Source organism: Uloborus diversus, chromosome 4, assembly GCF_026930045.1.
Source record: "Uloborus diversus isolate 005 chromosome 4, Udiv.v.3.1, whole genome shotgun sequence".
Taxonomy (NCBI): domain Eukaryota; kingdom Metazoa; phylum Arthropoda; class Arachnida; order Araneae; family Uloboridae; genus Uloborus; species Uloborus diversus.
Window position 1 is genome coordinate 69,586,230 of NC_072734.1, and position 22,109 is coordinate 69,608,338.

The 22,109-nt window shown below is 30.1% G+C and overlaps 1 protein-coding gene across 1 annotated transcript; it reads right to left on the reverse strand.

Moving 5' to 3' along the window:
- Nucleotides 1-3,219: 3,219 nt before the first annotated feature.
- On the reverse strand, nucleotides 3,220-21,497 carry LOC129220465 (mitotic spindle assembly checkpoint protein MAD2A-like). The gene is given in 6 exon segments (XM_054854886.1): nucleotides 3,220-3,511; nucleotides 5,480-5,586; nucleotides 11,853-11,970; nucleotides 15,779-15,887; nucleotides 15,889-15,926; nucleotides 21,425-21,497. Coding segments are annotated over 6 exon segments (606 nt in total). The 5' UTR covers nucleotides 21,492-21,497; the 3' UTR covers nucleotides 3,220-3,344.
- Between the last annotated feature and the right edge of the window lie 612 nt (nucleotides 21,498-22,109).

Genomic DNA, 22,109 nt, shown 5'->3' on the forward strand with positions numbered 1-22,109 from the left:
CAATTATTTAATTTTAAAATATATAAAAGAAACAACTTGGTTATAAAATAAAAGAATCACTTAAGTCCGAAGAAAAGAAAACCTTTATAATCTGCGGTGACGACAAATAATACAACAACGAAAAACAAACTTTTTTTTTTATTGAAAGTTCAATTTTATCAATCAAATTAAAAACGCCAAGAAGTAATAACTTTTAAGCTTTTATAGTATTAATTCAAAAACCAAAGATTTCTTCTTGAAATTGTGATTACAGTAAGCTAATTACTTCGAGACAATGGAATAAAGGCAAAGGAGCTAAGGCATTAAAGAAGGCTTCCTCTTTGCCTGTATGGTTGTTTATTTTACGTAGCATTGAAAGCGTAAAAGGAAATTTCAAGCTAGGTAAAATAAACAACTTAACAGACACAGAAGCAATCTTAGGAAGTTCATCCTGTGGGGAATAAGTAAGATTCAATACTTTGACGTTGAGGAAAAAAGATGCACAAAAATGCGGCAGTGTATAATCACACCTCAGTAATTTTACTTTTTTTTGAGCAGATAATTGGCAGAAAATGCATAGGGAATTAAAGTACTTAATTTTGTAAAGCAAAAAAAAAAAAATTTTTTCTTCATAAAATCAATTTTTCCTGATTTTTTATTATTTTTTCAAAATTCCCTGACTTTTCCCTGATTAATAAAGTTCCCTGACTTTTCCCTGATCTGTCGCCACCCTGCTAATGATACTCCCACACAGAGAAGTCCAGAACTTGAATTTTGGGAAGGGAAATCTTTTTAATTTGCCGAATTTATTATACTCAGAATTATTGTACTGACTACCAAATCATAAATACGAGTATAAACACAACCATGTATCAAATGAGAATGAACATAAAACATTATTATATTTTAAAAAGGCAATTTCACATTTTATACAGTTACTGAAACGTCAGAATATATATATATATATATATATTTTTTTTTTTTTTGGAGTAAGAACCTTTTTGGTAGGTCACAAGGAGCTTCCATTGTGGTGTCCTTGCTTCCCCAGTGTTTTAATACAATTACGAGATTAAAACGGCAACAATGGTGGACCGGCCTCTAAATGCACACCGTTTTTTTTTTTTTTGCGATGCATTGCCCAGCCCCTACCCTGGACAGACAAAATTTCTATATCTCCAGTTCTTCTGTTTGTATAGAAACAAGCTCTGAAATGTGTGCTTTCGCATTGTACACAAATTTTGATGGTTAGTCATAAAGAAGGAAAAAAACTTTTGCATGATTTTATTATTTTTCTTTTACCCTGATCGCATGCAGCAGGCACACGAGTGCGGAACGTTTGGCGGGCACTGTGGTGCCTTGGGGCATAGAGTTGGGGACCCCTGGTTCATATTGCATAACCATAGAAATTTGGGTCAGAATTTTGCTGAAGAAAATAAGCCATTTAAAATGATATTTCTCAGTTCATGGGGATTTGAACTCACAACTGAGGAAAATTAGCATATGGCACTCTAACCATTGAGGCTGATTAGTCTCTATATTGGTATGCTATGCATTGAAGCAATGCATAATAAAACACAGAATAAATCTATTTTTCAACACAACTAAACAACACTTCAACACACTGTTTCAAAACAACTAAATGTGAATTACATCTTTATTTCTGGCTAAAAGCTGTGAAAAAACTCTTTAAAATGATGCCTTACTTAGGATGTAGGTATTGATTGAGTTGTGGCGTTCTCATACACTTTTGAGAAATGCTTTTCCTTATGATTCCTCTTGCAAAAAATTTCAAGCATTCCAGTTCTTGAACTATTTGAATTCTATCAGTGGTAAGAGATCAAGCATTAGGAACGAAATGGGATCTTGTAGCATTTGTCAAGGGAATCTGTGTATATTTGTGTTTTTGTGTCATTAGAGCCTAGGCAAACAATCAATCAACAACAGTTTTCTGACTCTGATAATAAAAAAAAAAGCACAAATATTCTCTGTCCCTTTGAAATGCTGTTCTCCTACTTGTAAAGCAAACATCCATCTCTATGAAAACATGTTGAACAGGGCATTCTTTTTATCCTTCATTTGGTTGTTGATATACTGTGAACAAATATCTTTAAATATAGAATCTTTAAATACAGTAGAGCACTAAAATGCAATACTCACTAATTTCAAAGCTTTTTTTTTTAGAAATGGACTGTAAACTTAAATGTAAAATTACAGACAGGGATTTTTGCTCTTTGACTTTTTCTCCTGTGACCTTATTTTTAGCAATTCTAAAAACAAAATTGTAAATTACTATTGTAATGAATACTTAAAATTGAAACTTACAATTATTTTCTTCAAAGGAATGACTACAAAATAAAATTATAAATTTTAATAAGGAAAGACAAAATTGTACAGAATATACACAAGAGGAAGCTGTCTTTTTACATCTTTGACAAATCATAGTAAGCTCAATCAAATTTATTTAACTTCACTCCTTATAGTTAAATATCCAATGAATATTCAATGACATTACATAATGTGTTATGCAAATAATTTAGGCAGAGTGGTACAATATGCTCTGGTAACATTTTGAAGATTTCACATCTTTAGTAGTCAAAAATTCTGAATCTTATTCCGAAGTAAAAAGCATTTAATGCAAATTACCTGAAATTAGACCATGAACGTTTAACTATGTGTGGTTTAATTTTAGTCTAACCTTTTTGATATTTTTCATGCAGCATAAAGCAAAGTTAAAAAATAGTACTATGTAAAACATCAAAGATTAATGACAACACTAATTAGAACTAAAAAAGCTTACACAGGTATGAAAGTTAAAGGTTTTATTTAATTACATAAGACAAACATAGTTCTACCAGAGCGCACTAAATGAAGGACATAAAAAATTCTTACATATGCTGAAATATTTTTACAAAAATAGTGCTGTGCTTAAAATACAAATGAATCCTTTAATTATGAATAAAACTTTTCTATAACTTCTCATTACATTCAAAGTACTTTTTTAAAAACCTATTTTCAAACTACTTCAGCAAATATGCATTCTTCAAATGTTGTAAAAAAATGGCTGTCTGTGAGTAGTTTTTCTTTAAAAAAAAAAAAAACGCATGTAGATATCAAAGATGTTTAAAATAATTATTCACTTCTATATAAAAATTAAAACTGATCACTGAGACCATCCTATTGTATATAGTATTCAGAGGTTAGTTTTTTTTTTTTTTGGTACAAAAAGTTCAAGGACGCATATATACATATGAAAATATGAGTAACAATCAATTATAATGTATAAACTACAATTCTCAGCAAAATAAATTTACAACAACTTCAACGGAATTGTCGAAATATCATTAAGTTCAGTGAAGCTTAGTAAACTAATCACAAGATTTATACTGAACAGCTGGATCAACTTTATGAACAGATGTTGAAAAGTTGCTTAATCTCACTTCTTCACAGTTAGGAATCAGATGAGCAGTGCTATCCGCCCATTCATCTGGTACAGGTATGTCTTTATTTGTGTAAAGTAACACATCAAAAGAACCTTAAGCAAAAAAGATAAACAGATTAATTATTATGATATTGAGAATGCAACTCAAGAATTAGAAATATTTATTTGGTACTTACTTATTGCACAAAGTTTAACAAAAAAATATCAAGGCAAATTCAAAATTTGTCAAGGCAATTGACAGGCAGTATTCAATGAATTAAAATAATTGCTGATGGAAATTTGCCATGCCAAAAAAGGAAGTTACATATTTTACTTTTTGTTTTCAAAAAAATATTAACTTATATTTCTATCATTATTATACAGTTGAATCTCCTTTTCAAGGGACCACAAAAAATCATCCTTAAATAGAAAACGTCCTTAATTAGAATGCTTTTAACACTACAGTGGACCATCTGGGACCTTAGAAAGCCGTCGTTCAATGAGAAAGTCGTTAAATAGAGCGTCGTTAAACAGAGAGCCAACTGTACTTAAATTAGTAATAAAATATTCCATGAAATAAAATTAAAAATAACTCATCAAATATAGCTATACATCACAAAAATAGGAAAACCAACTATTTTTTACAACAAAATTAAAAAACCTATTCAAAATCTATTCAGTAAGTTACCGCCCTACAGCCAGGGCTAAGGCAAACATACATGAAATACACCGCCAGCTCAGTAAATTCCAGCCGAAGACTGCAGTTTCGTGCTTATTAGCACTTATCAGCCTGGCATAGGACTAACTGAGCTGGACCTCCAGCTCAGTTAGTGAAGGTGAGGAAGAGTAAGTAGTCATAACGAGAATTAAGCTTGCAAAAGGGAATTCTAAAAAAAAATTATCTGCACTCATAGTTAGGACACAATAATAACTAAAATGCATGTTTGTGAAGAGAATATTTTGAATGATGGTAGAAAGTGAAACAAAAAAAACAAAAAAAAAAAAAGAAAAGAAAACGAAACCGAATTTGGTTAACGGAGAGTTTTGGTTAATTGAGGTTCTACTGTTCATAAGAATTATTATGATTAAAAAAAACATTATCTCACTTTACTTGAGAACAATTTATTTTTCATCATTAGGTAATGAGTAGTAGCTTACTCTTTACTATGATCAGGTAGTAGTTTCAATGAAAATACAGAGTGAGCTGAACTTTGCCAGATTTCATTTATTATTACTTCTAAAATTTTATCTTGTTCCATCTCACTCTGTCACAAAAGCTTGTTAAATGACGGAAATTTACCAAAAGACGTCAATTTTGTACCGCTTGCATGAACTCAGACTCAATCAGTAAAATCATATAAAGAGAATTAACTAGTTTTGAGGGATAAAAATTACAGAAGTTATGAAAATTGCTAACTTAAAAATCTCCTTTCTTATTCATTTTTCTCTTTTCCTTGAAATTCATAGTAGATAAGTTCGATTATAATAATCAGGGTTAGAAAATACCATGATGTTTTCAATCAGTACAAACTAAAATCTTTAAAATAGTAAGTGCATCTTCAATCACTCTTTATTTTCTCATTGCAATATGTAGGCTTAAAATTAATGTTTCTTTCTAAGATTCTAATTCGTTAAAAATATAATATTTTATTTTACATTTTTATCAATTTTAATGGAGTAAATTCAGAATGAACTGTTTTAATCATTTTTCTTTAGTTTTACAGTTATATAACTCAAAAAAAAAAAAAAAAAAAAAAAATATATATATATATATATATATATATATATATATATATGCATTAGTCAGTGCATAGTCATGAGACATTTTCTTTTTGTTCTGAACAATGTTTAATATTTAGCTAGGCACTTTTAATCTGTATTAAAATTGTTACATTACTAACAATTTTTTGATTATAAAAGAAAAGAGGAATATTATATTACTTTGTTACATTAATGATGTATTAATACACTATAGAAATATAGTTATAATTTTTTCGTTATTTTTAATAACGAATGAACAATACATCATGATATATATTGGCAAACTTTGATAATAACAAAATATTGTATGGGTATACTTACAAGCATTATCCAATAGAGGTAGGAAGGAAACACTAGCAGTAATTTGACGAATAATAGCTCTAATTTCATTTTGAATTTCTTTGATATCTTTTGATTTTTGTTTGCCACTGAAAATAAAAAAGCAAGTGATGAATATTTTGTTAAATCAAATATTTTCAATCGTAAAATGGAACATTAAGGCATGATTCTAAATATATTTTAGCAACAGCTAATGCATCTAGCTTCATACACTATGTAGTTTACTCTCACAATGCCATTGAAATAAAATCTACAGCTGTCTAAACTTGGCACAAGATTTGAGATGTAAACTGAAATTTACAGTCAAAGATAATATAGGAATTTAAGACAGGATATTATGATGTTTAATGTAAAAAAAGAATTAATTTTTACTTAAAAGGTTTAATCCTCCCAAAAACAATTTGATTTCAAAATCTATTTTTGAAGTATGAGTCAGTCAAGGCCCGCTTTAGTAGTTTTACTGCAAGTGACAAGTGCCGTCCCCTTGTCTTAATAATGTATATATATATATTTTAAATCATTGAGCATACTCTTTCGTATTGCTGCAACTTGATCCGCAAAGAAAAAAACTAAGGAACAAATTTGAGTTTTTCATTCCCCCCCCCCCTCCTTTGCCCTGTTACATTTTGCCATCATGAAATTTGCCTACCCCAGGAGCTGGGCCTGGTCACAGTTCTCTCCCAAACATCTCTTAAGATGGTAATGACATCATGATGGTTATCCTCTATTAAAATTTAATATTTTGTAGAGCACACCTTTTTGTTCATCCAGGCTTGATGAAAGTTTGGATTATCAAGTTGGCAGGGGGAAAAAATGATAAAAAAAGGAAGAAGTGCAACTTGTTACTTTTTTTTTTTGAACATGGAAAACAATGTGAAATTCATTTCATTAACATGCATTTTTCTAACACGATTACAATTGTGGAATTATATGTTTTTAGGAAAATTGTGGTAAAATAATTTTAATATTTATAACTTCATAATATATCATCATGTGTTTTGTAATGAAAATGTCAAAATAAAATAATTGTAAATAACATGTCATAACAATTAGATGCTTATTTTTAATCAGTTTTATCTAGTTTTTGCAACTAAAATTTTCCTGACAGTAAAATGGTACATCTGCATCAAGGGCGTGCACAGAAATTTTGGAGCCTGTTACAAATGACTTTAATGGCCCTTCATATTATTTACCCCTACGTCCTGACATATGTTTGCACCTTTTTAAAAGTCTTGGGCCCCCTTCAGGCTTGGGTCCTTGCCAAGAGGTGTCCCTTCTCCCTGTGCAGGCCCCTGACTTGCATACTTGCCAATTTTTAAAGATTACAAGAAAATTTACCCAATATGGCTGCGTTTTACGCTTTTGTCCCGATTTCATGCATTTCAAAATCTGATTGCACCGTCATTTGCCAATAGCAATTGAATATATAAATCAGAAAATTCTGATGCTCTGACAAAATTACAAGTGTCAAGAATTTCTCCAATTTAAAAATTTCTTTCATCAATCTAGGCAGTCATTTCAATTAATTTATTTAATATTGTAGCCTACTTAATAATATAATTCTAAAATATTTTTGCTGATACTATTTTATTTTTCCAAATTTTTTGTAATTTTTTTTTCACATGTCTTTTGTATGCACTTTCTTTTTGCATCACTAATTATTACATTTTTATTATTTGTAGGCTATTAATTTATTTATTAATAAACATTAGAAAAATACTAGCTCAAATTCACATGTATTATCTTTTTAAAAACCTAAGCCTAGACAAGCTTCAAGTTGAGTCTGTAAGTCTTTAAAGATGCAATTTGTTTACAAAATTCTCTATACCTATAGTACAACAGAATATCTTTTTTTGTATGAAGTCTGTAAAATTTTCATATGGATTGGCAGAAATTTTGGCAGTAGAAACGTTTTCTGCTCCTCTGCCATTCAGTAACTAATAATATATTTTACTTAATTTGAAAGCTGATAAGAAATAAAATAAGTTACATTGTATTATACTTAGGGTAACAGCACCAGTAACATGCTTAAGACATTGTTCTCAGGTTAACTAAATTTTCTAAGCCTTTAAATGTATTTAGAATTTTTAAACTTTTTCTCTCATGCAACTACATCTCATCTGCTTGACTGCTTCTGGATCCTCTTAATTAGTTAATCATTTTTATTTGCTCAACATCCAAAAAAAGGTCCGATCCTTCAGTAACAGACACCAAAAAATCTGAGGATACCAAGTGACAGATAGGATGAGGAAAGGATGAGTAATGGACCAAATTCCTTTCTTCTCTTCAAAATTCTCAAAAGATCTTTATTTTTAGAACTAAAACCGTATTTAATTCAAATGAACATGAAACAATAGCTGACCTCCTGGTGTCTATTCATAGCCTTCCACCACTGCCTTTTAAATACCAACTGGCTGCAAAAACTCATTCTGATAACACTAGATTTTTGCACTGTATTCATGAGCAACAGCACAAAATCAGTCTTATCCGCCTAAAATTCTTATTATTTAATTCCAAACTTATGACTGTCTGTTACTAGACTCTTATCCGTTTCTGGTGCCGTTGCCCTAATTGATCGATTACAATAAAAACAGCTTTAGTTGTTTTAAAATGAAGCTTTTAAAATGTTGCACGAAACACTCCACAAACATTTCTAGCTTTTAAATTTATGACAACAAATCATCATTATTTTTATTTTCTACTAGGGTGCAAGTAATGGTCCCACTTAAGGACTTTTTATCAATTATATTCTATTCAACAATGATTGGTACAATATCTCATTTTTTTAAATGCATTAATCTGGGAACCAATTACATTGTCATTGATCAAGGAAATTACAAAAATCCCTGATTTTAAACATGCAAAGGATTATCAATATTATAAAAAGCTAATTTTTTATTATTTTTTATAAACCAAATTATAAGGTAAGTGCCCATTATTTGTGTGTTCTTAATAATTAAAGTTATAAAATGTATTTCAAGTTAGTCACTGTCACATCACATGATAAACAACTTTCAATGTTTATTATCATCCTCATATAAATAATAGCCGATGATCGAGTAACCTGTGTGTTTCAACAATGAAACTCGCGCCACGGCATGATAATTTGATATGTTTTGGTGATGTTTAATATGCAGGGAAAGGTTTTATTGTGACAAGGCTGAACTTGATCCGGTAAGTTAACTGTTTTACTGGTAAGATTGTCATTTCAGGGGAATGAAGAAACAAAAGAACGCTATCTGCTGGATTTTAGGGTTAATCCACTGGAGTAAAGGTCAAAATTTCAACTCCCAAAATATCGCCAAACAGGCAGTTGCTTCATTAAAATATAGAAGAGTAGAAGCAATTTTCACCCATCATACCTTAATGGGCAACTTTCTAGTCCTATTATAATACAATTTGATCATCTATCACACAATTTAAAAATATGATGCAATGGGAATACCCATCGCATCATATTTAAGGAATATTTTCAGAAAGAATTCTATTTCTTTTGTCCACATACCTAATCAATATCTTAAATTGAGATATAAATTGAAAAACACACCATACACTGACAATACTGTAGGAAACTAAGAATAATTAACCACATGGAGTATAGTATATTATACATTTTGAAGTGCATTCAATGCTAATCCTCAATATGAACAGTTGTCAAAGGTTTGGGTATTCAGCACTTAGCAGGGTTTGTTGATATATATCAAATATTTATTTTGAAAATTTCATGATATTTTGATATTTATTTTAGTAACTGCGGTATTTTTAATGTAAAAATTATATTGATCATAGTAATATTATTCATTTATCATCAAAAATAACCAAAAAGTTATGTACTATATTTTTATGATGTATTAATATAACAAAGTAATATAATATTCTTTTTTTATTTTACATTCATAAAAAATTATTAGTAATGTAAGTTTTGATTCATATTAAATGTGCCTAATTAAATATTAAACATTGGTCAGAAAAAAAGAAAATGTCTTATTGACTGTGCATCGACTAATGCATATATTTTATTTCTGAATCATATAACTGTGTAAGAGTAGTTAACAGAAGAAAACTGAGTAAAAGAGCTAATGCTAAGTTAACATCATCAAAATGATTAAAATGTTTAATGAAATATTAGATATAAATTAATAATGAAAGAAACCTTCATTTTAAGTCTACATATTGTAAAAACAATATAAGAAAATAAAGAGTGATTTGAGGATGCATTTACTATTGTGAAGACTTTTGTTTGTGCTAATTGAAAATATTGGATATACCTATATCAAAATATCCGAATATACATCAAAATACCATGATATTTTCAAACCCTGGTGCTTAGTGCACCGTCACTACTTTAACACTAGAAAGACAGAGGCGTCATTTTGACTGCAAACGATATTCAAACGCTCGTATTTGATGCGTTTAATTTTCAAAGTCTTTTCCCTTTATTGACTTTTAATAACTATTTATTAAGATCTCACAAAAGTAAATTTTATTTCTTTAGCCTCATTATTACAGTCGCTATAAATGTTTATACCTAGAAAGACTGAGCGGTCATTTTGATCGATGTTATTTATGCTTCCGGTTTTGTTCCTTTTTCTCTTATCACATATGTACACTATGGATTTTTTGTAAGAAGTCAGGGTGAATAGCATTCTTTTGTAATTAGTGGGTTCGAGTAGGTGGTCAGGTGCAGTTCTTTGAACCGTTAGGAAAATGTGAAACACCTGTTGGTCACGTGCTTCTTTTTTTTCTGCTGTTATAGCAAGGGGCAAAGTTGAGAAAGATGACTTTGAAAAGCATGTGACCAGACACATAATATTCTTTTGGTTTTGAAAAAGGATTAATTTATAACTGGTGGATTCTAAAAACTTGTGCTGGAATTATTTCCTGCACCAAAACATGTGTTTGGCTTGAAACATAGGCATTTGTTTTCTTCCATGTTATTGAAAGGTCCAGTATAATAATTATCTTTATGATGTCGCAAAGGACCATTGGAAAGCAAAATTTATCAGAAAATGAATTCCTGCAAATGTTGCAGGATTTACCCAAAATTGATTCTGGTTTGGATGTGTAGTTTGAATTATCTGAAGAGGAATACATTCCTAGCGATGAAAATAATATTCCTTCATCAATTGATTGCGATAATTTTTCGAAACCTAGCATTGCACAAAAAGATGATGATAAAGTTTCTACCTGAGAGAAAAAACAAAAACGATGTCAACTGAAATAATGCAGAAATAAAACTATGATTATTTGTTCTGATTGCAAAAAAGACAGTTTGTGGCTCATGTACAGGCAAAGTGATAAAGATGATTATTTGTAAATATTGTAAAGAAGAGTAATGTAAGTATATTACGATATTTATGCATTTAAGAAATGAATCACATGAATAGCTGAAAATACTTGTTAGTGATTATATGCTTAGAAAATGTCCTCTATTTTGTACAAATTTATTCTTTCGCAATATCAATTACTTAATGGATACATGCTTTTCACTTGATACAATATAAAATTAAATTAAAAAAAGCTCTATCAGACTAATTTACAGGTTATACTATGATTAAATTGTTAAATGAATTTATAATGCATCAAAACAAATCTTTTCTATGATTAAAAATCCCGAAAATAAATCATTTTCACGTTTATAAATTATAGCGGTCAAAATGACTGCTGCTAGTCTTTCTAGGTATACGGAAAACATCGTCTTTCTAGTGTTAAGCATGCACACAAGTTTGATACCAATTAAAATCTTGCACATTTATTATGCTATGTTATTTCTTTCGCAATTATAAAAATTATCTTCTGAATTTTACAAATAAGGGGTTGACAGGTTTGCACATACAATTAGGACAAAATAAATGAATGGTCGAAACGGGTAAAAGAAAGCCGCTCCTTTTCCCCTTTCAAAACTGCAATTTTTGATTGTTATTCATGTTCTACAAGTTTAAAAAAAAAAAAAAAAAAACCTTCAGAATTTTACATGAAAAAGAAACATCCTAAATAACAACTGGAGAAGAATGACATAATGCATTCTATGCTGCATTATTTAAAATACTAAGCTATACCATCAATAGGGCCACATTAGTGTCATTAAAATGTTATGGCAAAAATTACTCAAAAGAATTTTTGACCAGGATTCCTTGTTCTTTCAATTAAAAATTTTTGGAATTTCTGTAGTAGCCCTTCAAAAAGTCCCCCCCCCCCCCGCATTAGGTTTTATTTAAAAAAAGGCATTTTTTGCAGGCTTTTCCTTTGCCTAGTTGTTATTGAATTAGTATAATAACCTGCATGATGTAGCGGAAAATAAAATAATTGCATTCAACTAGAAACTGAAATTTCATAATAGATTAAAATCTATTACCTGCCATCCATTTCTCCTTGACATTCTATTTTGAATTCCCACCGCTCCAAAGTCTCTTTGGTATGAAAGTTAGATATAACTACAACAAGCCTATGAACTTCTTTAGTCAGTAGCCAATCTGGCAAAACATAAATACATTATAAAACAATAATAATAAAATAAATAAATAATCCAATAAAAAACTAGAAATGAAATTGCAAATATATTAAATATTGTTATAATTAAAGATGGAATCAGGCTCGTCATTTCAAAGTTTCCTGGGGAGGGGGGGGGGGGCGCGAGAGAGTCAAGGCGGACACGAAGTCTTGAACACTAAAAAGGGTGCCTCGATTTTGGAATGAGTTATCCACAACAGCGGTACTTTAAAATTATCATTATGTAGACTGCACAAGGCCAATTAATACATAATTGATATTTTCTCATGATCACAAACATATATTTCTTGCAATTAATATTAGATTTCATTGCTAATAAAATGTACCATAAATAAGGTTTGATTAATATTTAGCTTGTTTAATGAACACTTTTCACAACTTTAGGCAGGAACATTTGCGATAGAAATTCAATTTTTATTTTATGACATAATTAGCTCATAATCGTTGATATTTATATAATAAATATTACCATATTTTCAATGTTGCTATTAGGGCTGTCCGGTGTTGGAATTTCTACATAGTGATGTATCGCAAACCTTACATCGTGATGTACTTAAGGTTTTTTTTAAAAATTGATTTACTTATAACTGCTTGTTTAAATTTCACAAAATATAAATAAATATAAATTACGCCAGAGACTACAAACAAATTCTAACATCCAGAAGAAATTGTCAAAAAAAAAAAAAAAAAAACACAAGTTTTGAAAGTGCAAGATATCAATAAATCGTTTAGAAAAGTTGTTTGAGACTACAATAAACCTATTTTTTCAATGCAAAAAGATGTGTGCTCATGGAAACAGTCTCATTTTGCATTTAAATGGGGTTCCTCGAACACCAAAATACGTTGTATGCAATCTTTGTTGCTATTTTACACTTTAAGCATTGTTTATTTTTTTGGCCAATGATTGTAAGATAAACATTGTTCATCTATATATTTTCTGTTAAGAGCTTAAATTCAGGCTAGAATGCATCATCAGCAACCATGGAACGTCAAAGAACCACCGGGTTTAATTGCATAGATGCATAGTGACATAGTTAAAATCTCTATCTTGATGAAGTTCAGTAAACAAAAACCTCAAGGCATAACAAAATATATAGAGTGTCTACTCTATTGGTGGGCCAATAGCTAATTTCTAAGCTGTTAAGGGATAAGCGTATAGTTCTAATTGGAAAAAATCTTTAAATTCCGTCAGGAATTAAAATTAATGAAATATTTGCCAAAAAATCAATTTTGAAAAATTGCGAAATCTTTTTTATACAGTCCCCCCAGTCTTAGCAATTATCTTTAGTAAAATGTTCTTGACACACTTACATAATGAACTTTAAAAAAAATCAATCTTCTACGACCAAAATTGACTGAGTTATGAGTTATAAATTTTTGAAAAATCAATATTTTCGGAAATTTTATGATGTCAGCGACATAGCTCTTAAGGAGATGTATGCGAATTACAAAGTGTGTTAATAGGTTTAAATTTATTTCGGTTCTTATTATCAGGGGGCAATATTAACAGTTGAAAAGATTTAGCAAGTACGTTTTTACAGAAAAAACATCTATGTAGATGAACTTAAACAGCAAAACTTTATCGTCATACAAAATTTCGAGATTACTAATTCTCATCATTTAAGATTCATCATCTGAGATTCATTTTCATCATTTGAGATTATGATAAGTGTACTAGTGGATATCAGCCATAAAATCTTTATCTTTATTACCACAACCTAATCACTTCTTTTTTATGGATATACGTCGTATTATCTGTTCCAGAAAATTAAGTCATAATGTTATGACGGGTGCAAATTCTTAGTCATTTCTATTCCATTCCATTTGTGGAAACAAGAAACCCAACAAATAGGCTTTTGCAATTCGAAATTGCGAAAAACAGAATTTAAATTCAATTTTTTTAACATCTTAAATTCAAACAATGTTCCTTGCCATCACAAATTGCGATAGGAGAAATACTGAAAATAACATGAAAAAGGCTAGAAATTATGTTTTTTTTTTTTTAAATTACAGTTGGCCCTCTGTTTAATGACGCTCTATTTAACGACGGCTTTTCACGGTCCCAGATGGTACACTATAGTGTTAAAAGCATTCTATTTAAGGACCATTTTTTTGCGGTCCCTTGAAAGTCGTTAAACAGAGTCAACTGTAGTTATTTTCTAGAAAAATGAAACTTTATCAGCAAAATTGTATTTTTTGTAAATTTCATCTGAAATCCAGTTTTCTGCCAAGTTTCAATGATTTATTCAGGCCTGGATCTATAAACTTTAGGCACCCCTTTCTACAAAATCTGTAGGGTCCCTCCCCAGAGGCCAGAAGTATATATTTGTAATGTTGATAAGTCTTAGTGCTAGTTTGTTTCCATTTTGTCTTCAATTTCTTGAGCCGTTGGGCCCCTTAAGGATGTGGGCCCTCCCGCATTGCGGGTCTGCAGATCCAGGCCTGGATTTATTTATCTATTTTTTTGGGGGGGGGGGAGGAAATGCATGTTTATGTTTATAGCTTTTGAAATATAATTCTGTAAAGTTCTATTTATTTGTTTTTTCATGAAAGTAGCAAAAACTCCTCTCATTTTGTACTTCAACACTCGGCGACAGTGGTGGTAACTAAGTGTTTTGGGTCTAGTGGCCATTGGCCACATAGAAATTTTCTGAATGTTGACCTTTACTCGTTGAGTTTTTTTGTTCTACAAATGAAATGGGATGGATACAAGAAAAAAATTCGCACACATCAATTAATTTATGAAACACGGCAAGCAATCAAATCAGTTTTTCTAAAAGAATAAGGAAAATAAGACTAACGAGAACATTTAAGTCAGCACAACTTTTTTTTTTCTTGCCTGGAAACTCTTCTTACAACCATTAAATGAAATGCATAAAAAGAAAAAAAAACATTTTTTTTTTAGCTTTACAAAGTTATTGTCTGCCCTCTGAAATACCATAACAGAAGTTCTAAATAATTTAATCTTTTAGTTTTCCCTTTTCTTTTAAATATACTAATTTTTTACCTTTATCAGTACTGTGTAAATTTAAATACAGTGGTAACCTTTTACATAAATTGAGATACAAATTATGCTTTCCAATCAAAGTCACGTATGGAAATTAGATATTCTTGAAACAAATCAGATTAAAAAAAAAAGCTTTTAATCATAAATATATATTTGAGCTTATAAATAGTACTTACAAAGTCTTTTCTACCATTAATATTGCCTCCTGATGACAAGAACCCAAAATAAATTTAAACCTATTAACACACTTTGTCAATTCGCATACATCCTCTTAAGAGCTCTCTCTCTGACGTCATAAAATCTTCAAAAAACCTTTTTCAAAACTTTATAACTCCGCCAATTTTGGTCCTAGAAGAGCGATTTTTTTATTTTATTTTTTAGTTTTAAATGTTATTGTGTCAAGAATATATTTTACTAAATATAATTGCTAGGACTGGGGAACGGTATAAAAATTAAATATTGTAATTTTGTTCACATTTTTTATTTTTTGACAAAAGTTTCATTACTTTTGATTCTTTACAGAATTTAAAGATTTTTTTTCATTTGAAGCTATATATGTTTATCTCTAACGGTTTAGAAATTAGCTATTGGTCCACCAATAGTGTGGACACCCTGTGTAATGATAAATGATTGTTTTGCAAAAACTGGTAAGAAAGTTCTTTAAAAATGAGTAAAAAATCAAATGCTATAATTTCAGAAAATTTCTGAATAATTGCTAATATTTGAGGGGATACATAGCATTAAAATAACAATTTAAAAATTACTTTGGAGTTGTTTCAAAATAGTAGATATGAAAGTTTTTAATTCTTCATCTTCAGTCATTAGGAGAGTGAGTCCATATTTTTTTTCTTTAGAAAAAGATTCCACAGGATGATATCCCTCTTTGATAGATGATACTATTAATGCCATAATCTAAAACAAAAATGTGACTTTAAGCTGATACATGAAATTAAAATTTTTAACTTGATTATAAGAAGTTGACATAACAAAGTTTTTTCAAAATGATACCACATAATCAAAAAAGAAATGTTTCATTGAGTTATGCTTGTTAAGGGTTAATGCAATTGTAAATTTGTTTCTTATAACACAACATGCATGTAATACAAAAAATGTTTTTTGTATTATAATAAATTAATTATAATACAAATAATTAAGGATCAAAAATACTTACTTTAAAAGAGAAATTCAGTTTATAACTGCAATCTTGATGAAAACCATCAAAAAAAAAAAAAAAAAAAGTTCCAGATTTCTGAAAATTACTCAGCACTACTGAAAACACTTTCTGAAATAAAATTTGTTCAATAAAATACAGTAGAATACCTATATAATGCCAACCTTTCAATAGTAAACAATAGGTTTTGAAGTTTAATTAATCCCTCTGTTTTGCTTTGCAAACCTAAAACTGGTGAAGCAAATTAAATTTTGAAACAGTTTTTTATCTTTCCATTGTAATTCAAAGCTTTAAAATAAAAATCAGTATTCACAGTAAACAGAAAATTTCAGATGGCTCTTGAAAATGCAGCTGTTATGAAACCATGAAGCTAGCAGAAGTGCAGGATAATTCACTTTCTTTTAATTGTGAAACACATTTATTTGTGAATGACTAATTGTAATATTAGTGCTTTAATACTCATTGCAGATAAAATTCATTCTGAAGTACTAATATATGGATATATTCTGAATGTTAGTGTCAAAATTTGTGAAATCACTTTTTTTTTTATTACGACGCAAAACCTGTAGCAGGCACGTAGCTAGAACTTTGTTAAGGGGGGGGGGAGGGTCCAAGGTTTCACGAACTTCAAAAGAGGAGGCATGCTAAAGCAAAATTAGTAGCTCATATTTACGTTCAAAAATAAATCAAATTAAAACTAATTATTAAAATATGATAATTAACTAAAATTAATTAAATAATTGAAATTGATAGAGCATTTATTAAAAAATTATTGTCAGTTTATAAAATTAACATTAAACTAAAAGTTTTCCCATACTAAGTTTTCATACATGGATAGAAAAATTCCATCACATAAGCTTCCTCTGTTCTGATGCTGTGAAAATGAGTGATATAATTCCTATTAATAAAAAGTTCACAATAAAAGAAAATTGGAAAACGAAAACTGTTCTATGGATTACTTGGAAAACGCAGGTAATAGTTTAATAAAATATTAAAGCTTTGTAATATATTTCAACAAAATATGTACAAATCATTTTATTTGAAAAAAATAAAGAAATCTATATCTATCGAGTCGAATGTATAATGAATGCAATATAACGTAATTCCGCCACCCTGTCCGATTTGAACAAGATTTCTGGCAAAATTCAACCACCCTCTTGACGAAAATATTAGCAAGGTTTCATTTAAAAAACTTGAACTAGTTCTTTATTTATCTACTTTATAACATTCTTTTGATTATACGAAATTGAATGAAGTTTCTAATTTTATCCGTTTTCTAATTATCATTTCTAACCATCATTTAAAAACTTGAACAAACTATTAACTCTTTGATGGTATGGAGACTTCCTTTGTTGCAATCATTAAAAAAAAAAAAAGCGTATTGCCGTTTTTTTAAAAATCGTTATTATTTTTTTGCAAAACAAATTGGTAAAATAAGCTATCTTAGGATCCGTTATGGTATTTTTTTTCTTTTTAATGGGGCTTCGTTAGAGGCTTTAGCCTTTTCGGATCTAGTGCGAACCACCGATATGGCATCTAGTCTTTCAAATGCTACCATTAAGGCGCGGATGTGACTGCACAGGAAATTTCGATGCCGAGTTTCCACCAGATGGAGACACTTGAGCTCTCTTCGGTGCGAAACTGCACTAGGGGTTTAATTTTGTCAAGCCAAATGAATACCTGAGAGATCTTTTACCTGTCGAGTAATGGAATGTATGGTGAATGAAATTAAGCATCCACGTATTTTTATTTTAATAACATTTTGGAAAAAATGCAAATGATTGCTTTTTATAAATGTTTTTTATAAGGTCATGAATGATTTAAACATTATTGGCGATTTTCCTCTGATGTTTTATTTAAAAGATCAAGAGGAGGCATTGCACCCACCTATCTCACCACCAAACACGAGTTCAGTTTATTCTGCCAATACAAAAAAAACTTCTGTACAAATCAGTCTTTTTCAAATTAAAAATATAATTGTAAACAACTACAGGGAAAATGGCAATATACTCTATTACGAATTATCGTGTCAATATTTGATTATAACCTGGTTACTTTACTGTCTTTATTAGCAGTAAGCAAGTGTTCGACTCGAAAATTTCATGATTTGGAGTCAAACGTCAAATTTTGATCATTAAGGTAATCTTCGTCCCGTTTGCGATTGCGATAATACAGTAGCATTAAATTGGATACATTTTCAACAATATGTAATATGCATAAAGCTAGCCAATTTTTGAAATCAAAACTTATAGGTTTCTTATAGCCTCAGTTTGTAAATTTTTTGCTCAACAGTTATCTGATGTTCAAAAGCCTAAAGACAATCTTTTGTAAAAAAATCTTAAAATGATTGTGGTTAAAAATCCAGTAATGATTTAAATCTACCTTCCAAAATTCATCTAACAATAATAACACTTCTGATTCTTTCATTTTCAAATTGGTATAACTTTCATTCTAGGAGCGATTTTGTAATCATCATGTATTCTCGAAAGCATATCATATTTTATAACGTAGGTATTGACTTTTTTTTTCTTTCTTTTATGTGATGTTAGTAAAAGATATTCTATTGCAAGAAATAGCAAATAATTTTAACTTGAAGAAATTAAGAGTTAAAAAAAAATCTAATATAGACGTGAAAAACACAAGAAAATGTACCTCGCATTGACCTTTTTTTAATTATATGTGCAGTAAAGAGCAGAAACTTTCACCTAGTAATTTTATAGTTAAATGCACATGTCCGTTTTTTGTTACGTTTAATACTACCTCCGCAATTTACTAATGATGGATGCATAGACGCTTATTAAATAATTCCTCAGTAAAAAGGCAGTAAATACTAATCAGAAAATTTATTCCAATGAAACAAATACAAATATGCTTTTCTTGAAAAATGGAACAACATCGAAGAAAGATTTTTTTTCTTCAGTTAAAAATGACTAGCTACTCTTCTCTTGGGACCATAGACTCACATTTCAGTAAGATTTAAAAGTACGAATTTCTAATAATTACTTTTAAATTACATGTGTTAATATGGCCGAACTTGCAATTTCATAAACTGATTACAGTAAAATATTCAAGTAATTTTCAATTTCATTCTTCACTTCATAAAATTTTGATACAGCGAAAAGTAATTTCGTTGCATCAACTTCAAATTTATTTATTCACTTATGTTAAAAAAAAAAAAACGAACTTTTTCAGAATTACAGTTTAAAAGTTGTAAGCTTCCGGGGAGATAAGTAATCTATTATTGTTAAAAATAAACTAAAAGTTTAAATAAGATTATTAATCAAAATATAAAATGAATCTGAAATAAATCATACCAAAAATATAAAGTTCAAAAATAAATTGATAATTAATATTTATTTTTTCTCATCCTCAATCACACGAAATGTGTAGAATTTTTTTTTTCGTTGCTGTCAGAACTTAGTTTTTAAATGGGAAAACATATTAACACATAAATTGCTCGTATTGTTAAGAAAACTTTAAAAGGAAACACTACAACTTACCTAGTTTATGTACACTTAATTTTCTTCTGATTACAATTTTGTTCAAGATATGTTTCCTATAAGCACGTGGTAGAAAAAAACTGTGTTAAAACAGAAAATAATAGGATTTTCAATTACTAGTTCACCAGGGATGCACCTCACTCTGGCTGTCCTTCGTGCAGCGTGTGTCTAGGAAATCAAGTCCAAACGGGAAAAGAGTCAAAACGAGAAGAAGAAAGAAAAAAAACCACCCCAATGAGACTGGGGAATGTTTGTTTTCAATTAGTTTGCCGATGGCAATTTGGTGGGCTGAGGGAGAGGGGCCGAATTTCAAGGTCACAACCCAGTTGGGTTGAATTGGAAATTCGTCGTTTTCGGATGGATTCTTCGAGACACAGGAAGAGACCGGCGGCAATTGGGAACCCGCAGTTATTTCACGAGGTTCTCGTGTTCTGAATTGACTCGGACGCGGGAAAATTGTCGATAAATGGGAATATTTAAGGGGAAAATACCGGGTTTCATAAAATTTCTCTCTTTGTAAAATTTTTGTTGTCGTGAGGTGCAACAACCGAGAAAAAGCAGACAGTGGTCTTTCGGGAAGGGGGGGGGGTCCGGACCCCATGGACCCCCCCCTTGGCTACGTCCTTGCCTGTAGGACACAAAAGATCTGATCCCAAGGTGTGCATTATAATGGTCTTCTACTGTACCATGTGATTGCATTATCGGGTTTGTAGACCTTAGGTCCAATTTATTGGTCATAAATTAAAATAGAAGATATTAACAGGCATTCTATTTGATGAAATTGTTTCATTTTTTCAAAAAATCATGTTTGTGATGCTTTTTTTGAAAAATTCGAAAATTAATCAACTTTATGATTGATCAACAAAAACATTTTCCTTCGTCTTTTACCATGTACACTGCAAACTTGCACCCCTTAACACTAGATGATAAATGGGGATACAAAAGATAGCATTAAGTGCTTTCAATTGTTATAATATGGTAATACAAAGCCCATAAGCAAAATAGTTGGTTGCGGAGGAGAAAAAGTATGCTTACAATTAGCCATCTGGCAGGGTCAATCACTGTATTGGGCAAATGAATATAAGTAAATTGATGCCAAGCAGATACCAAACATTGGGAAAGAGAATATCCCCAAACATAGCAAATCCTCTGGCAATGAACTTGTTTACTTTTGGTTTATATATTTCAGATAGTGAAAAGCTAAATCAATTTACAGCAAAGACAAAACGAAATTAAATGAGGAAATCACTCTTATTGTTTCAGAATGTCTGAGGTTACAACCTCACAATAACAGCTCCCTCCTTTTTAGAACCTAAAGTGTTGTGACGATGTGCATTCGTTCTTGTTTTATCAAACGAATAATCCCCTTCTTGGAAGAGGGGGAGAGGGGGGGGGCAGCAAAAACAGATTTTAAATTTATTCCCTATAATAGTTTAGACAGTTTGCATCGTTTTCTCACAAACGCAAAATTGCATGAACTACAAAATATGATACACACAAGGTGTATTGGTTAATGTTAAATTAACAAAAAGTACCAGGGGACTGGATCACCGCAAATTTCTCAAATACTGAACTAACTGATCATGTGTAGCGAAGTTTAGATTTCTAAAAATTGAAAATTTAACATTTATACTACGTATAAGGTAGGCATTTAATGTACAAAACTATATTCAAACACTGAGAAACATTACAGATTAAACATTTTTACACACAAATGAGAACAGTTCAATAGACATTACCGAAGAATTCTGTTACGATATCAGCAGAACCTTTCAAAGTAATTGTGTTTTCAGTCGTTTGTGACATAATTCAAGCAATACAAAAATTCACAAAATACAAATTGCAAATAATAACAAACAAAACTCCCGCGCCACTTTAAATGAGAGTTGAGATGCATTTGTACGATAGAGAGACCTGGAAACAAATGAAAGCTGGAGAGCTTAAGTCGTGACTGTTATTGAAAAGCAGCTGCAGATGACCAAAAAAAAAATCTCCTTCATTTTTTACGTTTGAATCATTAAAATTGGTAAAATAGCATTCTTTAATGCAACTAACAAACTTAAAAACGTACATTAATTCCACGTATTGCTATTTTACATCGCAATTATGCAAAAAATCTTAGAGATGCTGTTTTAATTGATTATTATTCATTTTTCATATTTTTCAAACACGACTCAGAAAAAATAAAGTGAATGATAAGTACAAACTAAAAATTCTTTTTAATTTTCAAAAACAAAACTAGCAAAAATATTGCATCCCGAAAACTGGCATCCTTAGTTGCATTGCTGTCTAGGTTACGTAATCGTGTTTCTAGTTTATACGATCTAATCTTCATAGTAAAAATACTGAAAAATCAAATGTTGCAATGGTACAGCTGTCATGTATATTACTTTTTGCTCTGTGAAATTATGAACACCGTTTTGA